The sequence below is a fragment of the Sorex araneus genome, chromosome 9 (assembly GCF_027595985.1).
Source record: "Sorex araneus isolate mSorAra2 chromosome 9, mSorAra2.pri, whole genome shotgun sequence".
Lineage (NCBI taxonomy): Eukaryota > Metazoa > Chordata > Mammalia > Eulipotyphla > Soricidae > Sorex > Sorex araneus.
Window position 1 is genome coordinate 35171444 of NC_073310.1, and position 25903 is coordinate 35197346.

The 25903-nt window shown below is 38.5% G+C and overlaps 2 protein-coding genes across 13 annotated transcripts in view; one reads left to right on the forward strand and one right to left on the reverse strand.

Moving 5' to 3' along the window:
* Nucleotides 1–1505, reverse strand: part of SDCCAG8 (SHH signaling and ciliogenesis regulator SDCCAG8) — a 108719-nt gene extending 107214 nt beyond the window's left edge. Inside the window, exon 1 of one of the 4 annotated variants that reach the window (XM_055147519.1) lies at nt 1301–1505. In XM_055147519.1, the coding sequence (XP_055003494.1) occupies nt 1301–1367 (67 nt within the window). In that variant the 5' untranslated portion in view covers nt 1368–1505. The remainder of the gene's footprint in view (nt 1–1300) is intronic. The other 3 variants (XM_055147515.1, XM_055147514.1, XM_055147518.1) reach the window with 3 other exon arrangements.
* Nucleotides 1506–1994: 489 nt separating this feature from the next.
* The window catches only part of CEP170 (centrosomal protein 170), a 154393-nt gene continuing 130484 nt past the window's right edge, over nt 1995–25903 (forward strand). For 2 of the 9 annotated variants that reach the window (XM_055146757.1, XM_055146758.1), the window contains exon 1: nt 2056–2462. The gene's annotated coding sequence lies outside the window, so the exon portion shown is untranslated. Of the gene's footprint in view, nt 2463–25903 lie in introns of all 9 variants that reach the window. The other 7 variants (XM_055146759.1, XM_055146760.1, XM_055146762.1 and 4 more) reach the window with 5 other exon arrangements.

A 25903-nucleotide genomic window follows, 5' to 3' on the forward strand; every position in this document is an offset into this window, starting at 1 on the left:
ATGTATTATGTTTATTCGGGGGTTTTTGAACCCTATTTGGTGGTGCTCGGGGGTTACTCCCAGTTTATTGTATGGAGTACTATGTGATGCCAAGGGTTTGAATGAACCACTGCTGACACTGTGATACAAGGCAAGTGGCTTACACCCTTACTATCCCTTGGACTCCCAAATAATTTTTTAAACTATTGTTTCTGTAAGTCTAGAACAGTGTCTCTCAACATTTTTCTAAACCAAGGATCTCACATGGAAAACCCATCCTCCAGTCTTTTGAGCCATCTCCCCTAAATCCATGACTTAAGTGGCAGAACTCTGGTGATGTTCAGTAGGGCAGATGTATCTACAAATACAGACATCACTTTTTTTTTAGATATTCAGAGGGTGTTATACAAATAAACTATAAATCAACTAGCTTAAGTTATAGCAATAGTTAAAATCAACTTTTAAAAATCAAGGTTTTAAGGCAGATAGGTATGACTAAATTAAATAACTGATTTCAGTCCTGTAACTCTTTTTACTCCGGTTTATTCTGTGTAATGAACTATTCAAAAGGCTGTTGCAAAAATTTTATTTTTAGTTTGGGGTCCACACCTGAGCTGCTACTGGCTGGGATCACTCTTAGCAGTGGTAGGGAAGTTTGGCGCTGCAATATTGGATCCCAGTCACTGCCAACATCGTGCAAACCAAGCTTCTTTATCCCTCTATTAATCTGTCTGGTCTTCGTTGCAAACTTTAAACAATTTAATGTATCCAATAGTTCGGATCACAAAGTAGAGACTTTGTGATTAAAATAATTACTGTGCTTTTTCCTACACCCAAAAATATCGTATTCAATACATTACATAATTTAAATGTCTAAAATGTGTGAATCCAAAACTTACTAGATTCTAAGGCAAAGTCTCTCGGAACTGGGCAAACAGAAGGGGGAACAGTGATCAAAGAATGTTTACAGGTGTTGAATGAGAAAGCTGTCAGGGATTTGGTTCAGATAAACAGGGATTCAAAAGGAAATAGTTCTAGTTAACTATAGAAACAAACACAACTTTTTCTTTTTTTAAGTTTTGGAGCTACCTCTTTGTTGCTGAGCAGTCACTCTTAGAGGGGCGCTGAGGACCACAGGGAGTGCCTGGGATCAAACCCACTGCATTATCGCTTCACTGTGCCACTTCATCTATTCCTAAAGAACACAGCCCATCCATCACACATCCTGCGCGCGACGGGCCTTAGAAAACTACCTAGTCTATTCCAGCTAACTAAGCCCTCTGACCAAGGCGGGAGGGCACAAGGGGAATGCGAAACTCACCCGTGAGACTCCCTTGATAGTGCCCCAGAGTCTCCTCCAGGGCGGGGTTTTCCGAGGATTTCGCCATGTACAGACTCGGGCCCCAGAGCTGGGAGACACGTGGGATGAGGTCCAGTGTTATCCCCTCCCAGAACAGGAGGCCGCAGGGCCTCGGGGAAGAGCCGCCCTCCTATCCACTAGAGAGCGGGAACCTCAGACAGAACCAGCTGGGACTCTTCCTGCCCACTCTCCTCGCGGGGACGTTGGGAGTTGTAGTGCGGAGTCTCAGGGACTCGTGTTGATCCCTGAGGGGACAGTCAAACTAAACTACGATTCCCAGAAAGCACCGCGCCCGGGCGCCTGTTGTGGTTTGCAGCCAGATTCAGTTGCCGAGAGACCGCTTGGAGACAAAGCCTGTTCCTAAAGCCCTGGCTTAGTCACATCCTGCTGTTTGGACCACAAACTCACAAGAGATACTGACATAGGGAATTGAGTCTTCTAAATCGGCTAGTATGCAGATATCGTCAGGGCTTGTCAAGAGCTCGTACGACCGTTTCTGAACTCTTTTGCAGCGACATGTCAAAATAACCAATTTATTTATTTTAAAAAAAAAAGAAACTAAATTTTCCGAACGGCATAGGCTGGAAGACGGGTGAAACTACAAATTCAAATGTCCAGCGGTCCGAACTTCCAAACTGCCCGCCGGGAACTGTAGTCCTTGTTGGTTGTGGCCCCCGCAGCTACTGCCAGGAGTCTCTTCATTGTTCATGCAGGTCTATGGGGCACGCCTGCGCAGTAGACAGCTGGGAAAGTGAGGGTGAGACCCCTCTCCCCCGCCCCCCACCAACACTCACAACCTCTTTTCATTGTCTGCATCTGGCGCCTGCGCAGTAGCTGATCTCCGGGCCTGGGAGGGAGGAGGGGATAGGATCCGGCTTCTCGCCCTTCCAGCAGGCGCCTGCGCACTAGGCGGCTGTTCTTCGCCGTTACCGCTAAGTGTGGGGCGTGTGTGGAATAACGTTACAGCCTAGTGGATCTGAGGGGCCCGGACCCAGAGCCTAGGAGCAAGACGACGACAGCGGCGAAGGCGATCACGTCGGGGTTAGGGCAGGACAGTGTTAGGAGATTCTCGGGACACAGCGCGCCCCGACGCTCCCCGTCAGTTCCCTCTTAGCGGTGAAGGGTAAGTGATGCGCTGCGCTTCTCGGGCGAGGCGCTGCTGCGGGGCTGCTTTTTCCACATCCTCCTCCGCGTCTGTGCAGCCGGGTACTCTGGGCGCGGCCCGCAGAGGGGGTGCGGGGCAGGCGGCCAAAGGAGCGCTTCCCGGATGCTCAGCGCGCTGCCACAACCCCCACCGCAGAAGACTCGGGGCTCGGCCTGGCGGCCCCTCCCTTCCCCCCATTCCTGAATCCAGGGTCCCTCCGGCCCCGTGACCTCCGGGTTTCTGGGCCGCCCTGCCGCCATCTCCGTCTCCAGTAAAAAAAAAAAAAACAAAAAACCATGTTGGATCAATTGTCAGCGCTCGGGCTCGGTGCCTCCCTTCTAGCTCCACCCGCAGTTGGCCAGGGGTGCTCAGGCCCGAGTGGCTGCGCGGCGCAGGGGCAGGGATTTCCCCCGATCGCCGCAGCTAACGGTGCTGAGCCTTTTCGTGGGGGGTTTGGGGGATCTGGGGCGACGTGGTGAAGGTCAGGCGAAGAGGCTTTTGGACGCGGCGCAAAGGGCGGGGAGGACAGTGTCACACACCCTGCCAGGGGACTACACCCCGTGCTGGATCCGGCCGTGGAGTAAAGCCGGGCGAGGGTGGGGGTGTGGGGTGGCTTCCTGTCGGCTTCATTGTCCTAACGTGCAAGTGTAGAGGCATGGCTCCCTCTTTCGTGCCAGGGAAAAATTAGCAGCTGCCTAACACAGGACCGGAAGGCGAGAGGTTTCATCCCAAGTCGTAGCTTCTCTCTTTTCTGGGATTTGATGGAGTTTGATTTATTGGAAGAATGTAAGCTTCCGGAAGGTGCGGAGCAGGCTTGTCCCGAGCCCCCGGAATCTGTGTGCAATAGCTAGATGATAATGAAGAATGTGCCGGGAGGGCCCTGACACTGAAGCTCTTCTGTGGTTAGGAAAATGAGGCAGCAGAATTATTTTTCACTGGGTGGGTAATGCATTCATATCCTTAAAAAAAAAAAGATACATTTACCTTTGTGTAAATTTTTTCGCAGTCAGGACGAAAAAATAGTCTTAGCATATTTGTTTGAATGTTTTAAAGCATAGTTTTTCTCTAAATGAAAATTTAGAGGACAGTTAAGCATGACTGAAAATGCATCTTTTAAGATAATATTATCCTTAAGCATACAATGGCCACAAAGGTTTGACAGAGGATGGGGATAAAGAAGCAGGTGGGGAAAATAATGAATGTGCTAAGAGCGAGTTTTATCATGAATACAATATCTAGATGTTCACTAATTTTACCCTGGCTAGCTTTGCCTCGAAGATTTAAGAATTCAGCTCTATAAATATTTTGTTGCAAAGTATGAACCATCTTAAATTTCTCTTCCAGATCGCAAAGGCAAAGCCGGGACTATTTTAATTCTTCCTAACTTTGTAGAAAATATCTGATTTTGTTGTAAAACTTAACAGCATGTGCATCTTAACAGAGATAGAGAAAGACAGGAAAATTTGGAAAGTTACGGAACTTCTCTGATGAAGCCAAATTGCCAGTGTAAGGCAGGAGCTAGTAAATCCAATTACTGTTCAGTGTTTTTTCCTCCAGCCACCGGAGCCCCTAGCATGTGAAAACCCAAGGAAAATGTCTGCATTCAGCACAGTTGTGGTAGTAAAATTTATTGGCACTTAAACTAGTTTTCCTCTTTCTGATCAAAAATAGTAATTCTACTAAAATAGAACTTATAAATTAATTTTCTAGCATAGACAAGGTGCCTTGTTGGGATTTTTTTTTCTTGCTACTTGCTAGTAACAGTGTTTCTCATATTCAGCAATATTTTATCATTGTCATCACTGTCATTCCGTTGCTCATCAGTTTTCTCGAGCGGGCACCATTAATGTCTCCATTGTGAGACTTGTTGTTACTGCTTTTGGCATATCCAATACACCAGGGGTAGCTTGCCAGGCTCTGACATGCCGGCAAGCTATACTCTTAGTAGCTTGTCGGGCTCTCTGAGGGGGACATAGGAATTGAACCCGGGTCGGCCGCATACAAGGCAAACTTCCTACCCACTGTATTATCGCTCCAGTGGAGGAGTAGTATTTTATAGTATGATTAACTATAAATTGTGTTAAAAATAAAATTGCTGGGGCTGGAGAGATAGGACAATGACTAGAGCACTTGCCTTGCATGCAGCCAGACTGAGTTAGATCCCGGAAACCCCACATGGTCCCCAGAGCCCTAACAGAAGTGATCCCCAGTCTTAGCCAGGATAAAGCCCTGAGCACCACTGGGAGTGGCTCAAATAATAAAATTACTAAATAACGAGAACCAAATTAAATTTACTTTGATTAATGAGTTATTTTCAACTTAAACAGTAATTTACCTGTTGTTGTCATTTTGAACCACACGCATCTGGCAGTGCTCTGAGCTTACTTCTAACTCTGTGCCCATGGATCACTCCTGGCAGGTCTGAGAGGATCATATCCAGTGCTGGGAATCACACATAAAGGCAAGTGCCCTACCTGCCATACCCTCTTTGGTCCAGAAATTTATCTTGAGAAAAAATATACGTTGAATTTTTTATCATTGAAATTTGGGGAGACTAGGGCTGCACCTGGTAGTGCTCAAGTGCTACTTCTGGATCTCAGCTACCCGTTCAAGAGTCTATGAGGTTCTAATCACAGAACCTGACCTCTTGCATGCAAAGCATGCTCTTTGAGCCATCTCCCTGACACCTCTAAAAGGATTTTGTATGGAAATATATAATGATTTGGTTGGTTTCTATCTTAGCCTTAAAATGAAATTTGCACTATGCAATTACCGTCACTGTTTATGAAAATTTTAAGATGCTTTTGAAAATCTGTGCATGGGGACAGATTGATAGTGCAGTGGGTAAGGCACTTTGTTTTCTTGTGCCAAACCGGGCCCAGGTACCTTATAAGATCCCCCAAGTGCCACCAGGAATGATCCCTGAATTTCAAGCCAGTCATCCCTGATCATTGCTAAGTATGCCCTGCCTTTTCCCAAAATGATTCGTTTGTCCAAGTTATCATTTAATCATGTAAACAAAGAACTATCCTTGCATCTCATAGGAATTAGATATCACTCAACTAACATTGAAGACTATGTATGTTTAAACTTGTTGGTGAACATGGTTTTTGTTTCTTTGGTTTGGGTTTTGGGCCCACGACTGGCAGTGTTCATGGACTAACCCCAGCTCAGTGATCCTGGATTGCTCCAGGCAGTCCCCAGAGGGCCATGCAGTGCTTGGCCTCCTACAGAAAAGCATGTGGTCAGTTGACTGTTAAACTCTTGTTTCCTTCCAACAAAGTCCAGTAAAATCTTCTCGGCAGTAATTTCTGCTATTTCACTTTCGTTGTACTTCTTTTTCTTTTTCATTTCTTTCTTTCTTTCTTTCTTTCTTTCTTTCTTTCTTTCTTTCTTTCTTTCTTTCTTTCTTTCTTTCTTCCTTCCTTCCTTCCTTCCTTCCTTCCTTCCTTCCTTCCTTCCTTCCTTCCTTTCTTTCTTTCTTTCTTTTTTAAAGGGGCAGTGTTGGGCCACACTAGCGGAACTCAGGAGCTAGTCATAATAAGCATGACTTAAGCAAGGGATTATGCCAGAGACTGATTCTGGGTCTCCCACATGCAAATTGTGTGCTCCAGCCCTTTGAGCTATCTCCTCAGCTCCAGTTTCTGCTGTTTTATTGTCATTATTATTTAATAGGACCACATAGAGGTGTGGAGGGGTTGGAGGCTGAACTACAGTTAGCAGTTTACCAGTGCTCAGGAGCTATTCCTGGCTCTGGTAAAGATTCCTGGCAGTGCTCAATGGACTATATATATAGTGCCAGAGATTCAAACCAAGGATGCAATTGAAGCAGCCACATGCAAGGCTGGTACCTTACCTTTGTATTATCTGTCAAGACCCTATTTCTCCTATTGTGCTATACTAATTATTTTATTTATATATTTTTTATTTTATTTAATAAATGCTCCAGGAAATAGAACCTAAGGAATCACAACAGCTTGATACTAAATTGCCAGCTAAATTGTCTGTACATTTGCAAATTGTATTCTAAAAGTATAAGAGAAGGGCAAATTGCATCACTGTCACTGTCATCCCGATGCTCATCGATTTGCTCAAGCAGGCACCAGTAACGTCTCCATTGTGAGACTTGTTACTGCTTTTGGCATATCGAATACACCACGGGGAGCTTTCCAGGCTCTGCTGTGAGAGTGGGAAACTTGGTAGCTTGCTGGGCAGGAATAAAACCAGGGTTGGCCATGTGCAAGGCAAATGCCCTACCCACTATGCTATCGCTTCAGCCCAGTAAATTGCATATTGTTTGAAAAAATAATCTTGGTTTATAGGTAATATTGGCTGGAGCATGAAATACTGAGAAACTTCAGATTTTATTTCATAAACTTGGTAGTAACTGAATTTCTAAAATAAGCATAATCTTTAGTGAAATATATTTTAACTTGTGTTTAAAAATATTTCCTGAAAGAAAAAGAAAAAAAAAGATAAAAAATATTTTCTGAGAAATGTGCTCAGCAATGAATTGGCCGATGTGCCAATATAAGTATAATTAACACAAAAGAATAAGAAAACATTTGCAGGTGATAGAATTGATTAAATTGGATAGATCAATTTAGTTAAAATAATTTGTAACAGTGTATAGTAATTTTTTTTGGGCAAATGGAATGTCATAACTAATATGCACTAAAGGTGAATCAGACTTTGATGTCCAACCAAGGTAGAAATGAAACCAATAAAATTAAGGTAAAAGAAAAAATTGCAAGAATTTTTTACATACAAATTGATATTTATGTGAGTATATAAATGGAAAAAATCTCAAGTATATTGCTTAAATTTGGAAAACAAAATAAAATAGACACGGAGAATAAGTAATTAATTGAGTATACTAGTAGTTAATATATACACAATGGATTGGAGCAATAGTACAGTGGGTAGGGCGTTTGCCTTGCACATGGTCGACCCAGGTTTAATTCCTTCGCCCCTCTTGGAGAGCCCAGCAAGTTACTGAGAGTATCTCGCCCGCACCACAGAGCCGGGCAAGCTAGCCCTGGTGTATTCAATATGCCAAAAGCAGTAATAACAAGTCTCACAATGGAGATGCTACTGGTGCCTGCTTGAGGAAATTGATGAGCAACGGGACAACAGTGCTACAGTGCTATTGTATACAATATTACCATAACATGATATAATAACAACAATGTGTAGAACTTCCTAAGTGCTAGAGAATCAAAACCAGAGAGGATCATGTATGTGCCTTTGTATGTGGGTATGATCCATACAATAGTTATCCAAAGTTTTATTTTTTCTTTTTGGGTCACACCTGGCAATGCACAGGGATTACTCCTGGCTCTGTACTCAGGAATTACTACAGGCAGTGCTCAGGGGACCATTTGGGATGCTGGGAATCGAACCCAGGTTGGCCATGTGCAAGGCAAATGCCATACCCTCTGTGCTATTGCTCCAGCCCCTTGAAGTATTATTTTACTTATTTAAAGTTGTGACTGTTTGAAGTACAATTAGAAAATCATTTTCTCTCTATATCATTACTTTTTAAAGTAGAGCATATAATTGAACCATTTTTTTACTAAAACTGAAATTCTGCTCACATTTTTCAATTATTTAAATAGGATTTCTATATTCCCTTATGATCTATAAAATTTTAGAATTGACAGTGACTTTAGAATTATCCTTGGGATCTCATTGAGTCCACATTCTGTGTGAATAAATTGAAATAACTTGACTCATTTAGCTTTTTTAAAAAAGTAAAAAAGCACTTTTTTGAAAAGTAGTAAAATTGAACATACTTGTGCTTTAGTATAGAAATACATTCTTATTCATTGCATTTCCCTAAGAGTCAGATTTTCCTCAATGGATTTGGTTTCTGAATTTTCTATTTTGTAAATTAATGGATATCATAGTCCTTAATAATTTTTTTTTTGGCTTTTGGGTCACACCCGGCGATGCTCAGGGGTTACTCCTGGCTCTGCACTCAGGAATTACCCCTGGCGGTGCTCAGGGGACCATATGGGATACTGGGAATCAAACCCGGGTCAGCCGCGTGCAAAGCAAATGCCCTACCCGCTGTGCTATTGCTCCAGCCCCCAGTCCTTACAATTTTTTTATCTATTTTTTTAAATCTTACTCTGTCAGAGTAAGCCCTGTTGGTTCTTTCTTTTCCTATTTATTTCTGCAATTACTGTCTGACACAGTGTATTGATATTATCCCTTACCTCAGTTCAAGCCTTGCACGTGTGTTTATGTTTGTTAACTATTCAGTGGCAAAAATATATTTGGCAAAAAGAAGGGAAATGTGACTTTATCCCTTTGAAATCTAACCTCTTTTTCTATAGTCATGGCTATATTCATAGTCATAATTAAAATTTATGCAAATATTCTTTAATTGTGATTCTGTAACAAGGTATTATCTTCCTTTCCTTTTTGCATCTATTAAAGTGGATTGTCTTATGTCCTCATCTTGCTATTGACAACCAACAAAGATTTATAAATATAATGAATGTTTCACAAGTAAAATATGTATGTGTGGAGAGGATATATGTGATATAAAGATAATGAAACCATTTGAATGCTGTTTGTTTTTAATGTAGAAAAAAATCTGTTTTATCTTCAAGTGCTAAAAGATTTATGTGTAGTCTACAGTGTAGTGTGAGATATACATATTATGTAATTATATGATGTAATGTTAACATAGGTGCTATATAAAATAAATTAGAGTAAATGAATAAAGTATAATGTAGGGCTATTGTTTTTGTATTGTCATTATTTTTCATTTTGGGGCCATACCTGAAATATTCTATGCTCAGTGATTATTCCTAGCAGTGCCCAGAGGTTGAACCTATATTTTCAACATGTCTTGCTTATGAACAGCCCTTTGAGCTATCTCTCTGGCCCTATTTTAAATTTATTCGATTATTATTTATATATTTGGTTTCTTATCCATACACACAGTGCTCAGGGATCACTCTTGGCAGTACTCAGTTCAGCTAATGAAGAAAGCATCTATCTCTCCAACCACAATATTTAATTTAGGAGCTACTATCTTACAGAGTAGCTCTGGAATATACCTCTTTCTGAGAAGGTACAGTCATAAAGTCCTGTAGGTATCTACAGATTGCAGTGATCCTGAGATGGGAAACAAATAAGTGAATTCAAAGAACAAAGAGGCAACATTTGCTGGAGACATTAATAAAAGGAAGGAAGAAAATGAACAGTTAGAGTTGAATAGATGTAACCGGTTGATTTTTATTGTTTTTAAACGCCATGGGCGTTTATTAAGTCACTTGTGTGTTCATTAGAGGATTGTGGAGGATTTTGATAAGAAGAATAATAAAAAGATTGGATTATATATATTTTTTGAAGTATTGCACTGGCTATTTTGTGGAAAATAAATTGGCAGGGATCAAAAATAGGAACAGAAAAAAAAAATAGGAACAGAAAGATAAACTAAAAGATGGAGATAGTGATAGTTACCAAGTTCTGGTGTTTAAAGAATCTGGGGCTGGAGTGATAGCATAGTGGGTAGGGTGTTTGCCTTGCACGCGGCCGACCCGGGTTCAAATCCCAGCATCCCATATGGTCCCCTGAGCACCGCCAGGAGTAATTTCCTGAGTGCAGAGCCAGGAGTAACCCCTGTGCATCGCCAGGTGTGACCCAAAAACCAAAAAAAAAAAAAAAAAAGAATCAAGACTTGTATATTTTTGAAATAAAATTTATAAATTCAGTTGAGAAGAGATCTAATTTAAGATCTTATACTTTCCAGCAGTATCCAAAGCCATCAAAGAAGTAGTCAGTGAAGTAATGTGTGGTGTCCTAAAAGTCAAGTAAAGAATATTTAGAGATAAGACTGCTTGCTCACCTCTACTACCTATAGTCACAGAACCACTTTTTAAGGTATCAGTTAATGTCGTTTTTTATGATAAATTATCTTTGAGGAAAGATTTATTAGCTATTCTAGTGAATGGGTTGTTTACATTTCTTTTACAAACTACTACATTTAGAGCACTGAAAAAAGGTTTTTGAAAGGTTTCTTTTAATTAAAGAAGTACAATTGACAAAGTTATCTATAATGATTGATATAACATTTTGATACCAATCCCGCCACCAGTGTCAGCATCCCTCCACAACTATTCCTGTGTTCCATTTTGCACCCATCAATTCATCTACCAACTTGACAGGCACAATTCAAAGTTCTGTAGTTGTAGTTTAGATCTCATGTGTTTAGTGTTATTGAATCTGTGCTTTGGTTATATAACTATACCACTCTCCCACATCCCTGGTATAACCCAGATCCCTGACCCTTGTTCTCCTATCTTTTTCTCTTTTTCTTTTTCCTCCCCTCACCCCACCTTGATATCTTTACTTCTCTTTCTCCTTCCTCTACTCTGGTATCAGTCTCTTGGCTTTAGTCTGTATTTCTTTTGCTATGCAAAGACTCTTTAATTTGATGCTGTCCCAATTATTTATATTTAATTTTGTTTCTTTACCAATGGTATCAGATTATTGAAGACACTTTTGAGGTCCAAATCTTGGAGTGTTTGCCTATAAACTTCTCCTCAGTGTACTCTGTAGGTTTCTCATCATATCTCAATATCTTGGATCCACTTTCATTTCACCTTTATATAAGATGTATGATATGGAAGAAGCTTTAATATTTTTTACACATGGTTTATCCAATTTTCCCGGTACCATTTGTTGAAGAGGCTATCTTGATTTTATTTCATGTTCTCAGCACCTTTGTAAAAAATTAACTGACCATAAATATGTGGTTTTGTCATTGGGTATTTGATTCTTACCCACTTACGAGAATTGTTATCCACTGAGATCTCACTGGTCTCAAGAGAGCTACGCAGAGTCTCTTGGTCCCCGTGTCACTGGCTGTCTTTACCGGGGCCCCTCAGAGGGGACCAGTTGCCTTTCACTCCCCACCCCAAGCAAAGCCTTAACAGTTGAAGACCTCTGGGACCCAGCCAACAGCTATATAGGCTCAAGGCCACTCTCCACACGCTTGGACGAGCCTCATGCATGAAGGCTGCCCGCATGGCAGAACCTGGCAAGCTACCTGTGGTATTTTGATATGTCAAAAACAGAAACGATAGGTCTCATTCCCCTGACCCTGAAAGAGCCTCCAATTGTTGGGAAAGACAAGGAAGGAGAAGCTGGTAGAATCTCAGGGCTGAGTGTAATAGAGATGTTACTGATGCCTGCTCAAGTAAATTGACAAACAATGCGATGACAGTGACAGTGACAGTGACCCACTTATAAGAGAGCCTGTCTTTTTTTCAGTACCATGCAGTTTTCTCACTGTAGATTTTTTACAGTTCCAAATTAAGTAATAGGAAATCTCCCAATTTTTTATTTTTAATATGGCTTTGGCTATTTGGGATCTCCTGTTTTCATACATAATTAATTACTGACTTTTCTATGGCCTTAAAGAGTGACAACTGAATTTGGGTATAAGTTGCATTGAATCTAGATAGTAGTTTAGGTAGGCTTCTCATTTTAACTATTTATTCTTCTGTTTCATGAATATGGAATATTTTTCCATCTTTTTCTTGAGTCATTTAAGGTTTTTATTGTATAAAAATCCCACTTCTTTTGTTAGGTTGGTTCTTAGATACTTGATGTATCAGGACAATATTTTAAATGGGATAGTTTCTTTGAACTCTTTCTCCTCTGATTTACTTTTTTTGTGTAGAAATGCAGCTGATTTTTGTGTTATTAACTTTGTGGCCTGCCACTTTGCTGTATTTCTAGTTTTTCTGTGGACTCTTTAGGTCTTCTATGTTTATTATGTTACCGCAAATAGTGATAGTTTGACCTCTTTTCCAATTTAAATCACTTTGCTTTCTTTTTCTTCCCTCATTGCTATTGTTAGGACTGCTAATACTATATTGAGCAAAAGTAGAGACAATGTCCAACCTTACTTTGTACCTTGATCTCAATGTGAATGCTTTCAGTTTTTTACCATTAAAAATGATTTTATATGTGGACTTGTTACAGATAGTCATTAGTCTTGAGGAAAATTCCTTTCACACTGATTTTGTTGAGGTTTTTTTTGTTTGTTTATTTTGTTTCGTTTTTAAAATCATGAATGAATGTTGGATCTTGTCAATTTTTTTCTGCTCAGTTGATATAATCACTTGAGATAATGATTTTTATCTTTCTTTTTATTGACATAGTATCCTTGCATCCCTCTGATGAATCCCACTTGATTATGGTGGGATTCCTTTGATGTGCTGTTGGATTTGGTTTGCTAAGATTTTTTAGAGGAATTTTTTTGTTTGTTTGTTTTTGGGTCACACCTGGCGATGCTCAGGGGTTACTCCTGGCTTATGCACTTAGGAATTACTCCTGGCTGTGCTCAGGGGACCATATGGGATGCTGGGAATTGGACCTGGGTTGGTTGCATGCAAGGCAAACACCCAACCCACTTTGCTATCACTCCAGCCCTTTTAGAGGATTTTTGCATCAATGTTCATTAGGAAAATTAGTTCGAAATTTTCTTTTCTAGAAGTGTCTCTATTTGCTTTGGGTATTAGTGTCATGTTAGCTTCATAGAAGCTGTTTGGAAGGATTTGTGTTTCTTCAATGTTTTGGAAGAATTTAAGAAATATTGGGAGTATGCTTTCTCTGAAGATTATAACTCACTGGTAATGCCATCTGGACCAGGACTTTTCTTCTTGGGTAGACTCTTAATTACTGTTTAAATTTCTTTTCTTGTTTTACATCGTTTTCATTCAGTTTTGGGAGATTATATTCTAAGACTTGAGTTTTTTCCTTCTTTCTTAGTGTAGGCCTGCATTGCTATGAATTTCCCCTTTAGAACAGCTTTTTCTTTATCCCATAGATTCTGATAGCTTGTGCCTTCATTCTTAATCACTGTAAGAAATCTTTTATGTCTTCCTTTATTTCCTCTTTGATCCAGCTGATATTTTTGGCAGTGATTTATTCAGCTCCCACATGTTGTGGTAATAAAGCAACATAATGCTAAATGAGGTTTTGAAATAATCAATTTTACCAATTCTAAACTCAGCTATTAATTCTAAAGCAGAGTTTTTAAATAACATTGAAAACAACAAACGAATCCTGCCTACTTTTTTATCAGTTCAATAATGAGAATTTCTTTTAGCTGATTTTTTTCCATGGAAGATACGTTCTACTGGATAAGAGCTTGTCTAATGTTTTATGGAATAGACAAGTACAGTTCTCTTGTTTGTTAGGGATCCAGAACTTCAGGAAACCATGAAAAAAAACTGATTTGAGGAAACGAGAACAGAGGAAATGAGCACACTCATTGTAAGAGTAACTTATAAAATAAATGTTTTGGTGTAAAGGAACATTGCAATAGAGATAAGCTTGAAGAAGTCAAACCATAGCTTAAGTATATTTAATTTTTCTTGAAAATCTCATAGAGAATTATTTGGTTGTTCATAAATACATCTCATTGCAAATTGAAAGCCATGCTTTTTTTTCTGTTTTAATATTTTTCATAAAGCTAATTCTTCTACATTGCAAAAAAAAGGAGAAAATGTTACAAATTCTTAGTAACTCTTCTAATCCCACTAGTCAGTGACCCTACACTTAATCTTGTCTATTATGCTTTAATTAACATTTTATAATGAGATGATTTTATTTTTATATTGCAGCCTGGAAATGAACCTAGAACAACATACGTGTAAATTATTTAGTTCTACTACTGAAGAATATCCCCAGCCTCTACATTAAATGTGTGTGTGTGTGTGTGTGTGTGTGTTGTGTTTGCTTTGGTTCCACACCTGTTGCTCACAGGGGCTCCCTGTGTGTTACTTGCAGTAGGGAATTAAACCAGGCTTTTTGCATGCGCAGCCATTTGAATTACTCCCCAGTCCCTAGATTAAACTTTTTGACATTCAATTATACATATAGATACACATATGTATCTATATATACACATAGATATATACACAAAATATGTATATACATATAGATACATATATCTATATATACATATACATATATCTATATATACATATACAAAATGTGTATATATCATATATGTATATATACACATTTTTTTTTTCTTTAAGGAGTTCTGTTATTGGACCACATGTGGTGGTGCTTGGAGCTTATTTTTAGCTGTCTTAGGGACCGTTCCTGGCATTGTTTGAATGACCATATGTAGCACTGGGGTATAACTAGTGTTGGCTATATGCGTGACACACGCTTTAACCACTGTTCTAGCTCTCTTGCTTCTTAATTTTCATTTTGGTATAGGAGTTCCTCTTATTGAACTTAAGTAAGTGCAATTTGAATATTAAGGGCAATTTAATATTAAAATTGTGAACAACTCCGATTAGATTATGTATCTGTCTTTTTAATTTTTTAATATTAACTTGTACGTCCATGAACTTCCCATCTTAGTACTAATTTTCCTAGGTCACCTATTTTCTGATATTTCATTTCATTTTCATTTGTTCCCCAGGAATTCTTCCATTTCTTCTTTGTTTTCTTTAATTTTCTCATTGACTCAGTAGGTTTTCAGTAGAATTGTTGGTCTTCAAATGCTAGAGTATTTCTCAACTTTCTTTCTTGACCTTTGGGTCATGTGTGGCAGTGGTCAGCGCTGCTTGTTCCTAGCTCTTTGCTCAGAGGTCACTCTTAGCAGGGATCAGGGGGACCATATGGGGCGATAGGATCAAACCCAGATCAGCCATGTGCAAGGCAAACACCCTAACCTTGGTACAATTTTTCTGCCCCTCAACTTTCTTTCTGCTAATTTCTGTCTTCATAGTACTGCTGTTCATCTTCAAGGTTTTTTGACAGTTATTTTGTGCTTCTGAAATGGTTTTTCCTGAAGAATATTCTATGTGCATTTGAGAAGAAATTGTCTTTAAATTTGGGGAGGTTAATATCTGATAAGTTTAGCTTATCCAACATTTACAGCTGTTAGTTTCTTATTTTGTATTTGATTTATCCAGCAGCAAGAGGGGTGTTTTCTACTACTGGAGAATAAATAATAGTCTCTTACTATTGAGTTATGTTGCTATCTTGCTTTAGGCCTGTTAGCATTTGCTTTGTATTATCCTTTTGGAAAAACAAAACAAAATAAGTAGTACCTTTTCTCCTCTTTGCTGTTGTTTTTATTAAGAGTAGGAGTCAGTCACACACATTTACGGTCCTTGCTGGGGCTCGTCAAACACATGATTGTGGTGCTCTCAAACTGTGTTGTGCTTTCTTGAGAGAATCATGCACTTTGTTGTGGCACTTGGTATATACCAAACAGCAGAGGCCATGAGATCACACTGGTATCTTAATACAGTTTAGTACTGCCGTGAGGGTCTCACAAGTAATTTCATCACTTTACTGGCCACATGTTCCCATCCCCTTCCCCCCGTCCCCGCAGTTTTTAAATTTTTTCCCTTCATTGGTTTATATTGGTTTATATATGTTAATGGGTGTTAGTATGTTAATGGGTTCCTTGATATCTAATATCTATGCCTATCTCCTACTGACTTTTTTTGTTTGAAGTCTATTTTGCCTGTTAAAACAATCACCTTTCCTGCACCTGCCTGTATCATTATTTTCCAACCTTTCTTTAATTTTGAGCCTATTATCATTAAAATCCAAATGTGTCTACTGTAGTAAGCTGCAGAAGATTATGTTTTGTATCCTGACCTATCAGGTCACTCTCTTGCTTTTGACTGGTGAGTTAGACCAGTGACTTAGAAAGTGATTGATATAAAACAATTCATTTCCCCATCTGGATTTTTTTTTTGCCTTTTTTTATGGTTGGGGAGGTAGCCATATCTGGTGATGCTAACACTTCGCTTTATGATCAGGGATCACTCCTGGCAGGGTTTGAGGGACCATGTGGGTGGGATTCTGGGGATTGAACTTGAGCAGCCATGTGAGAGGCAAGCATGCTACCTGCTGAACCATCTCTCTGACCCTTATATTTATACTTTGTATCTGATATCTGGTGTAACATGATCTGGTTTTATTTACCTTTTGTTTTTTCCTTGAGGTTGCTATGAAGTTCTAAAGTTTTAAGCTGACATACCACTTTAAATTCAAAAGAACTCACTCTCAAATTTATTCTAGGAGATGCCCATTTCTTTTTCTTCTCCATTTTTTTATATTTCTCGTACCAATACTTCTGAGTTGAGTTTTATTTTCTTTATAGAATATAATTTAGTATTTTCTTAGAACTTACTGAGTTTAAAAGTTATTATAATAGTTGTCTTTGTAAAAAATTGTATCACTCCTTTGAAACTGATTGTCAATTCAGCTGGGTAAAAAATTCTTAGTTGGAGGTCATTTTTATTCAGCACTATAGATATATACCATTTTTGTCTGGTCTGTAAATTTTTTAGTTGATTTATCTGCTTCAGTCCTAAGAGAGTTTCCTTATAAATGAGTCTTTGCTTTTCTTTTGTTGCTTTAGTGTTTCTCTTTGTCTTTTGACATTTTAATTACAATGTGTTTCCATGTTTAACTGGAAGCTTATCTAGTTTGTGAAAGTCACAGAGGTGACAAGGACAAGTAGGACTTACTCTGATAGTACAAATGTTTTCCAAGGCTTGTGGCAACACTTTGAACTTGGGCAGCTATGTGCTGAAAATTATGGGTATCCAGACGCACTTGCACACCATTTTTGTCAAGCTGGGGTGATTATCAGAAATATAGAGTCACAGTTGCACCCTGGCAGGTCTGTCATGTTCAAACTAAACTGTGGTATCATCTAAGGTACTAGATTTTGAGTTCACAGGGATACTTGTGCACCAGTTTCTAGGACATTGAAATAGAATAGGATTTTGCTTGTGACTACCTCAAGTTGTTTTGCACCTGGTTCATACTGCTTGGGGGTTGATCTGGTTTTCAAAAATCATAAATGCTCTGAGGAACCTATGCCCCAATTGTGCAAGTCTGAGTGGTATTCAGGGATTCAAGATCACCTGTGTCCAACAACTTCTAAGGTACTGGTCTCCTGGGCATAGCTTGGTAACCTGAGATGATTGGACTTAAAAAAGAATGAGATTTGTATCACAAAGCATGACCTCCAGTGTATACAGGTAAAATTTTAAAGTTCTGAATTCCAAAGTGATTTTGAATATACGAAAGCAAAATTTTCTTAGTACAGTTTGTTCATATGAGAGTAGAATTCCCACTATGGTAAGAAGCCATACCCAAAACACAGCTTTAGGTTGATATTTCATTTAAACTGTAGAACTACAGTTCCCCACTGGCCACTCCCATTGGGGGGATGGTATTTAAAATAATTAAAATTTCCAAGTCAAATTAACTGTACTGTATTTTTGAAATTTTGAGTATATTTCCTTTCACAGATATGTTCTGAACTGCCTTGTTCATATAATAGCATCACCCTAAAACTGCTGTACTTATTTTTCATGTTCTTCTTTGATTTTTAAAAATCACTGTCTCACTGTCATCACTGTCATCCCATTGCTCATCGATTTGCTCGTGCGGGCACTAGTAATGTCTTATTTAATTATATTTTCCAACTGCACTAAAGTTTTTCACTTTTTTTTCCCAGTCTATTTTTGCTCCTAGCAGATGTGTGTAGCATTTTCTATCTTGATCATCGATCTCCTAACTAATAATAGTGCTTTGGTATTTTAATACTTTGAAGAGAAATAATAATTCGGTTTATAGTACTCTATAAAATGTTCTTACAGCTTGGAATTTACATACATTTTGTAGTTAAAATAGTTAAGAGAGAAAAGTTTCTTGGAACAGTTCTAAACGCAGTAAATGATTAGTAAATTCTCCCATTCACAAATAAAAGTTCATAGAAAAACATGCCTGTTCTGTTTGTTTTCATAAGTAATAAAGAACACTCTTGCCTTATTTGTTCCAAGGTCTTCCATTGAAATACAACCCCTAGTTCTTTTTTCATACCTTGGAATACAGTGGCATCAAATTGTAGAGATTTTAGTGTTAAAGGTAGTTTCTGTTAGGAATTTAGTTTGAGGAAAATGTGAAATGTAAGTATGTATTTGATTTATACATAAATATATGTATGAATATATGTATTTGTATATGAACAAATTTAGTCACTTAAATTGTGTGCACACACATACATATATACATATATATTTGCTATGATGGGATATAAAAACATGGCATTATAACAAATTAATAAGAAGCCAAACTTGATGCAGCCAAAATTGCAAGATGAAAAAAGAGACCAAGGGATTGGTTAGGAGTGTATAGTCTGAGAACTGTCATTGTCACTGTCATTCCCTTGCTCATCAATTTGCTCGAGCAGGCACCAGTAACGTCTCCATTGTGAGACTTGTTACTGTTTTTTGGCATATTGAATATGCCACAGGTAGCTTGCTTGGCTCTGCCGTGTGGGCAAGATACTCTCTGTAGCTTGCCGGGCTCTTCGAGAGGAGTGGAGGAATCGAACCCAGGTTGTCCGAGTTCAAGGCAAACATCCTACCCGCTGGGCTATCGCTCCAGCCCAGTCTGAGAAGAGGCAATGAAAAATCCTCTATGAAACCATATGATGGATACCTGCCATTACACATTTGTCCAGCTACATGGACGGTATAATACTGAGTGATCCCTAATATAAGCTGTAGACTTCAAATATTAAATAATTTTGCTTCTTAGCAGATAAACAATTACTAAAATTCCATCGCTTCAGTGGTAATTAATGGTAATTGGGGAGTCTATGAATGTTTGGGACTTGAATATATCAGAATATCTCTTTTTATTTTATATTTTTCTGTGAAGTTTAATGCCTAGCATTGTCTTAATTTTTTTAAATGTATATTATTACAAGGACTGGAGCAGTAGCACAGTGGGTAAGGTGTTTGCCTTACATGTGGCCAAGCCGGGTTTGATTCCTCCCTCCCTCTCGAAGAGCCTGCAAGCTACCTAGAGTATACCACCCACACAGCAGAGTCTGGCAAGCTACCTTTGGTGTATTTGATATGCCAAAAACAGTAACAACAAATCTCACAATGGAGACATTACTGGTGCCCACTCAAGCAAATTGATGAACAATGGGACGACAGTGCTACAGTGCTACATGTTATTACATCCCTCATGACTGTTGTAGTAGCTTTTTTAGTAGTTTATTAAATTTACTTGTAATGCAGAGATCAAACCCACGGTAGATCACATATCTCACACATGCGAGACATCTGCTCTACCCTGAGCCACATCCTTGGGCTCAGTTAAGTTTGGGACTATTTCAGGGGAGGTTTGGGACACTCAGCGGTGTTCAGGTGCTAATTCTAGGTCTGTACTCAGTGGTCACTCCTGGTGGTGTTCAGTGGAACTATGAAATGCCAGGGATGTGGTCTGCATGCAGAACATTCTCTCAGCCTTTCATTTGTCTTTCCAAACCCTCCACCTCATTTTATATAAGCTTTACTGCTAGTTCATATGGCAATTTGGAGGTGACATTTACGCCCTGCCCCACGTTATTTTTCAAATCTTCATTAATTTTGTTGTGAAAATTATTGTTCTTCCTCCTGTTTATTCATTCTAGAAGCCTGGAGCCTGGGGATTCAATGGAAATTCTGTCTTCCTTTTAATACCTTTAACAGCAGGTGTTGTGTGGAGTCAGGGAGTAAGAAGTTCATTTTCTATAAAACCCACTGAGAGTTAGAGAAAGATTCTGGAAAAAGGAGTAAAGGGAGGGGAGGAGGAAGAATGGGTGTGAGGGAGGAAAGGTTCTCCACCATCTCCCTGCTATAGTTAGTTAAATAACTGTGGAGATATTTTCCATGGTTATTTGTTTCTACTAAATCATTAATGCTATAATATTAGAAATATGTGACCTGAAATTTGCATATATTACAATAAAAATGAAACAGCAGAATTTTAGAAAGTAGATATTATTGGAAATTCACATATTAATGTATTTAATATTTTGGAATAAATGTGCAGATAGAAATAAAGGAAAAATCACTACCTGCTGAAAATTGGAATAATATGTAATACTTAATATTATATTTTGGATAACTATTCTACTTTGGAAGTTTTATGTTTTATTTCTAAGTCATGTATTATATTTTTATTTTATATATATTTTATTATACCTAGAATAGAAATAGATTCTTAGGCTTAGAAAAACTATAGCCTTTTTAATTTTGACATTTATTGTATCATGATCATAAGGACATTTATTTACCTAAATATATTTGTTCTGAAGGAGACAAAGCTTCAAGAAAGTAAATATAGTTTTAGCAAGTAAAACTTACTTAGCAAATAAAGCAAGTATAGTTTTACGAATAATTTCAGGTTCCTCCCCAGTGTCCAGGCCTCCCTTTTTTCTCTGAGCTCATCATGCATTCTGCCCCCAAATGCCCAGTCTAGTGCATAATGTCTTAAGTCCAGTCTCTTGCCACCTGCTTGCATCCAGAGTATTATCCCTGTGCTGTTCTCTATCCAGTTTGCACTTTCCTATCCTGAAATCTTCAACTGGTACTCTGCCATCTGGTACCCTTGCTGGGGTTTGTTGTCATGGGGGTGGGGGTGGGGGGCTCTCTAAGCCTATATACCAAAACAGTTTCCTGTCCCCGTAACTTTCCTTGGCTTCCAGCATGGACACATATGCATGGCGTGGTCCCTAATGTCCTGCTGTTTGTCTGGGCATAGGTGAAGAGGTAAGAGCTGCTTGGCTGGGGACTGCCTTTTATCTCTGCTATCTCTCATCTATCCCATTATCTATTTTGATCAGATAGTTTCCATTGTTGAGAATTAAAGTGACCAATTAGGTGAGTGAGGTCACCTTGTGTCTCACCATTCCACTCAACTGTATTAGATTATTCCGTTTTATAAAAATATTCTTCGTTAAAATTAACTGAGACCTTCCTTTACTTGTAAATTATATTTTTGTAACATTGAAGCTTTCCATTTGATTATATAAATAAACGTGTTACCATCATACAAAGAATAAACTGGAAGCTAGAACCAATTTGGTGGCAGAGATTCTGAGAATGTGCTTGGTTCCTAAACAAAAACTGCCCTAAGAAGAAGAACTTAGCACAAAATCTCTTGTATGTCACATTACAGAGGAAGTAAATAGAAACAACCCAGCAACTAGCTGGAGCTCCAGGAAGTTCTTTTAGGAGGAAGATTATGTTAAGCCCGGGACTATGGGTTCCCAAGTGGCAAGATGGACAGAAACACCAACTCGATAATGCAAAAACAGTAGGAGTTTTATTCCAGTATACTGGAGTCAGCTATCTCACCCACAGAGTGATCTCTTGATAGCGACCCCAACTTCAGGCAGCAAGCAGTTTGTATAGGGTTTGATTATGTAAGTAGTACGTGCCTTATTGTTTCAGAAAGAACTCTTACTTAGTTGCCGAACAAAGGTGTTTTGGCAAGTGTCTAGGGTAGCAGTAGTCAGGCAATAGTTAAACAATAGCTTCCACTAGCAGTTTATGGTTAAGTATGCTACTCATTCTTTTAGGGTTAACAAAAGGCAATTTCTGGGGCATTTTGACTGGGGCATAGTGATTGATTGAGCCCACTTGCTGAGCCCAGGAACTTTCCCAGGTGGGTTCAGGTTGGCTAGTTACACATTGTTTTATTGCTGGGAAACTGAAACTGTTTTAGTTCCCTAAAGGAACCTGAAGCCTAGCTGATTTTGCTGATTTCTGCCAACTGTCATGGCTTCAGTTTCACCCTTACAATTACAGTAAGGATCAACAGAGAAAACAAGTTAGTAAACCTCCAAGGAATGATAATGTCCGAGTAGAAAGTAATAATGCACTAAATGTTGCTCCAGAATGCCAAGTACTACAGAATTTGTATGGCCTTTTAAAGATGCTTTTAAAATGCTTCTTACAAGACTGGTTTCTGTAAGTTGTTGTTTGTCCCTGAAGTTTTATATCCTTTCTCAAATGTGAATGATAATCTAGTTTAGATATTCTTACTGAGGTGTGTTCATTGAATTTTTGCACTATATTCTTCCATTCTCTTCTGGTTCATAGAGGTCATTTGGTAGATCTGCTGTGAATCTTTCAGGCTTTCTCCTTTGAGAGTAAATCCATTTTTCCTTTTGCAGCTTTCAGTATTATGTCTTTGGATTTTCATTTTGAATACAATATGTCTTGGAATTTACCTAATTGAATCTATTTTCTGTAGAACCCATCAAGCCTTTTAGATCTGAGTGCCTGTCTTCCTCATTTCTGGGAAATTGTTATCACTGGTTTCTTTAACTGATTTTTCTTCATCAAATTTCCCTTCAGGAACCATTCCCTTCCCGATGATTCTGATATTATTCCTCTCAAACTCATCCCACTGTTCTCTGGCATGCTGTTCATTTCTTTTCAGACTATTTTCCACCTTCTGTGTTTTCTAGTAGTTTCCTTCATCTCATCTCAACTGCACAAATCTTGCTTGGAGCTGGCTGAGTCCTTTTGTTAACCATTTTCGCTCATCGAACGTGGTGGGCTTCTTTGCATCTTCTCCATTAGATTTGCTGTGCTCCTGCTATACTGAGGGTGAATCTTTGTAGTTAGACCTCTGGAACTCTAAGAAATTGAATTGAGAATTGCTCTTTTCCTTTTCCTGCCCATCTTCAACCAGTGATAGGTTGTATAATTGTTAGAAGTGTGAAATTTACTGTCATGTAGTCACTGTGCTTCAGGAGGTCTTGGGCTTTGAAATGCCAGAGGTAAGGCCTGGAGACCTATTGTAAAATCTTAAATATCAAGAACCTTTCCTTATACTCATAGCAGATCTATCAAATGAAAGCATACAAGCCAGATGAAAATGGTATGAAATAGCCAACGTGTTTAATGAAAGAGACAACCAAAAATATTCTCTTCAGGTAGGTTGTCACCCAAATTCAAGATGGAACACAAAACTTTACAAACAACAGTAGCTCGTGCTACCTGTGCATTCACAAAATGATGTGGGGGTGGTCTGCTGCATAGACACATGCTTTTGGTGGTCCTGAGCTTTCTCCTATCCTCCTCAGGCCTCCCCAGGAAAAGATAGAGAAACAGGGGACCACAGCCTGATGGTGAAAATGCAGAGCTTTAGCTTTAATGCAGAGCTTCTAGCATATTTACAGAACATCTGGAGGGGGTTTGAGGTAAGGACATAGGTGTAATCATTTACATAGGTAAGACATCTAGGAATTTACATAGATCTTTTACATAGTTTACACAGAAAATTCTCTTTTGGGGAGATTAAAGCAAAGAGATACTGTCTCCCAGGGACATCTATGTTGCTTTTATCTTCCTCTCTTGTTGTATAAATTATCAATACTTGAAGTTGTTTGGATAAACACAGTAAGAAACAAAGATCCCAACACTTAGTTCTCTGGTCTCTAAGAGCAAGCCAGGCTTTTACTGTAAATACCAGACTAAGTCCTCAGGTCAGTTCAGCTTGTCCTTCCCCATGGGAGTCCTGGCTCTTAAGTCCTAACAGCTTGCATCAAGACCATGCATTTATGCTTTCGAGACTGTCCCATTTCAATGCCTGAGTAGCTTTTTCACTCACTCTGGGTCCATCCCAATCCCAAGTTAGGACCTCCCTTTTGGGTTGTTAGGAACTATAACAACTGAAGCCTGAGTCAGTTAGTTAATTATGACCAAGTAATTATGTCCAGGAGTAGATATATTCCAGAGTCAACTCTCAAATATTAGGAGCATAGCATTAATGGTCTTTCTGTGTTTAACCAAAAAACATTGCTCTATAGTAAAATATAAAAAAGCTATAGGGAAAATAGAAAAGGAGGTACAAATATGCAGCACTTCAAATACAAAGCAGTACAAAGGCAAAGTTCAGAATTACCAGAAAGTTTTGGCTTATAAGTCAACTCTGATTCAGGGAGCTGTGATGATGAGAGGTAAAATACAAAGGAAAGGTTAAAAATAAACTTTAACTAAGTTAGGGATGCAAGGACATGATAAGCTTCTCTGGGAGGAGGAACAGGGGCAGTTCACTGATGAAGCCTGAAACACTTAGGGTTGATAGCCAACACAATCAATCTAACTTTAAGAAATACTGGTTTCTCTATTTATTAACTGCCAAGAATCCTACCATATAATTGTATGATTCTAAGGATACACAAATGTGAGGGAATAACAGGGTCTTACAAAAAGAGGTGGGGGATCACTAATCCTGAATTAATGCAGGGGTTATAGACACAACTTCAGAAATAAGTTGTATGGTAATCTCAAGGTGAACATACTTAGAAAACACAAAGAAGAGGAGACAAATGAAATCCACCCATCAGAAGGCAGATACAAAATATAGGGGAAGAAAATGAAAGCCAAAGAAGTGAAAACAGACATCACAAAGCACCTAGAATCCTTATAAAAATTTGACTACAAAATAAAAGCTTTCTTGGTCCCATTTCGGGTAGGTCATATCTTTGTTCCTGTTTTAATCAGGCTATCATTAGTCTTTGATTTTTAATGATTAAAATATTTTTCTTATTATTTGTGGTTCCTTATGATTTTTATTTTTACTTTTTTGTTGAATCACTGAGATAGACCCTTAAAAAGCTGTTATGATTAGATTTTAGCCATACAGTATTCCACCCTTCTTCAGTGTACATTATTATTATTATTATTATTATTATTATTATTATTATTATTATTATTATTTATTCCACACCGCCACCCTGCCTCCTTGGTAAACATATAATAAATTGTTTATTATTGCTTGCTCCTATGTAGTTAAAGGATAGCAAATGGAATTATCAAAAAATTCAATTTGTGATGATTAATTGCCATGTAATTTAAGCTATTTAATTAAAATTCAAAACATTAATACAAGATAATATGCTTAGTCTCTTTCTCATAAATAATCTTTCAACAGGAGACCTTCAACAGTCTTATCCTATATCAAAAGAATATACATTACTGTAAAGGAATATTATGAGTCAGTACCTCTTATGAACATAGATGCAAAATCCTTAACAAAATCTTAGCACACTAAATTCGATGATTAATTGAAAAAATCATACATCGTGATCAGGTAAAATTTTTCCTAAGATTCAAGAATAGTTCAGTAAAACCAATTTCATTAATGTGATACAACACTTCAATAAAAGGAAAGGTAAGATTAATAAGATCTTATCAGTACAGGAGGTGAAAACATTCAGCAATATTCTAAATTACCAAAACTTACCAATATGGGTGTAGAAACATAAGGGGTAACTTGTTGTGTAATTGCACAAATCTAATACAAATGCTAACTTGACACTCAGCTAACTAACAAAAATCTGAAAACCTTTCCAAGATAATGCACAAGTTTTGGATACCCACTATTACTCAAAATATCGGAGGTGGGGCTTGAGCGATTTGCTATGCTCACAGCCAGTTGGATGGAATCCCTGACATCCCATAGGATCACCCAAGCACTGCTAACAGCAATCCGATTGCAAAGCCAGGAGTAACCTGAGCATTACCAGATGCCCACGCCTA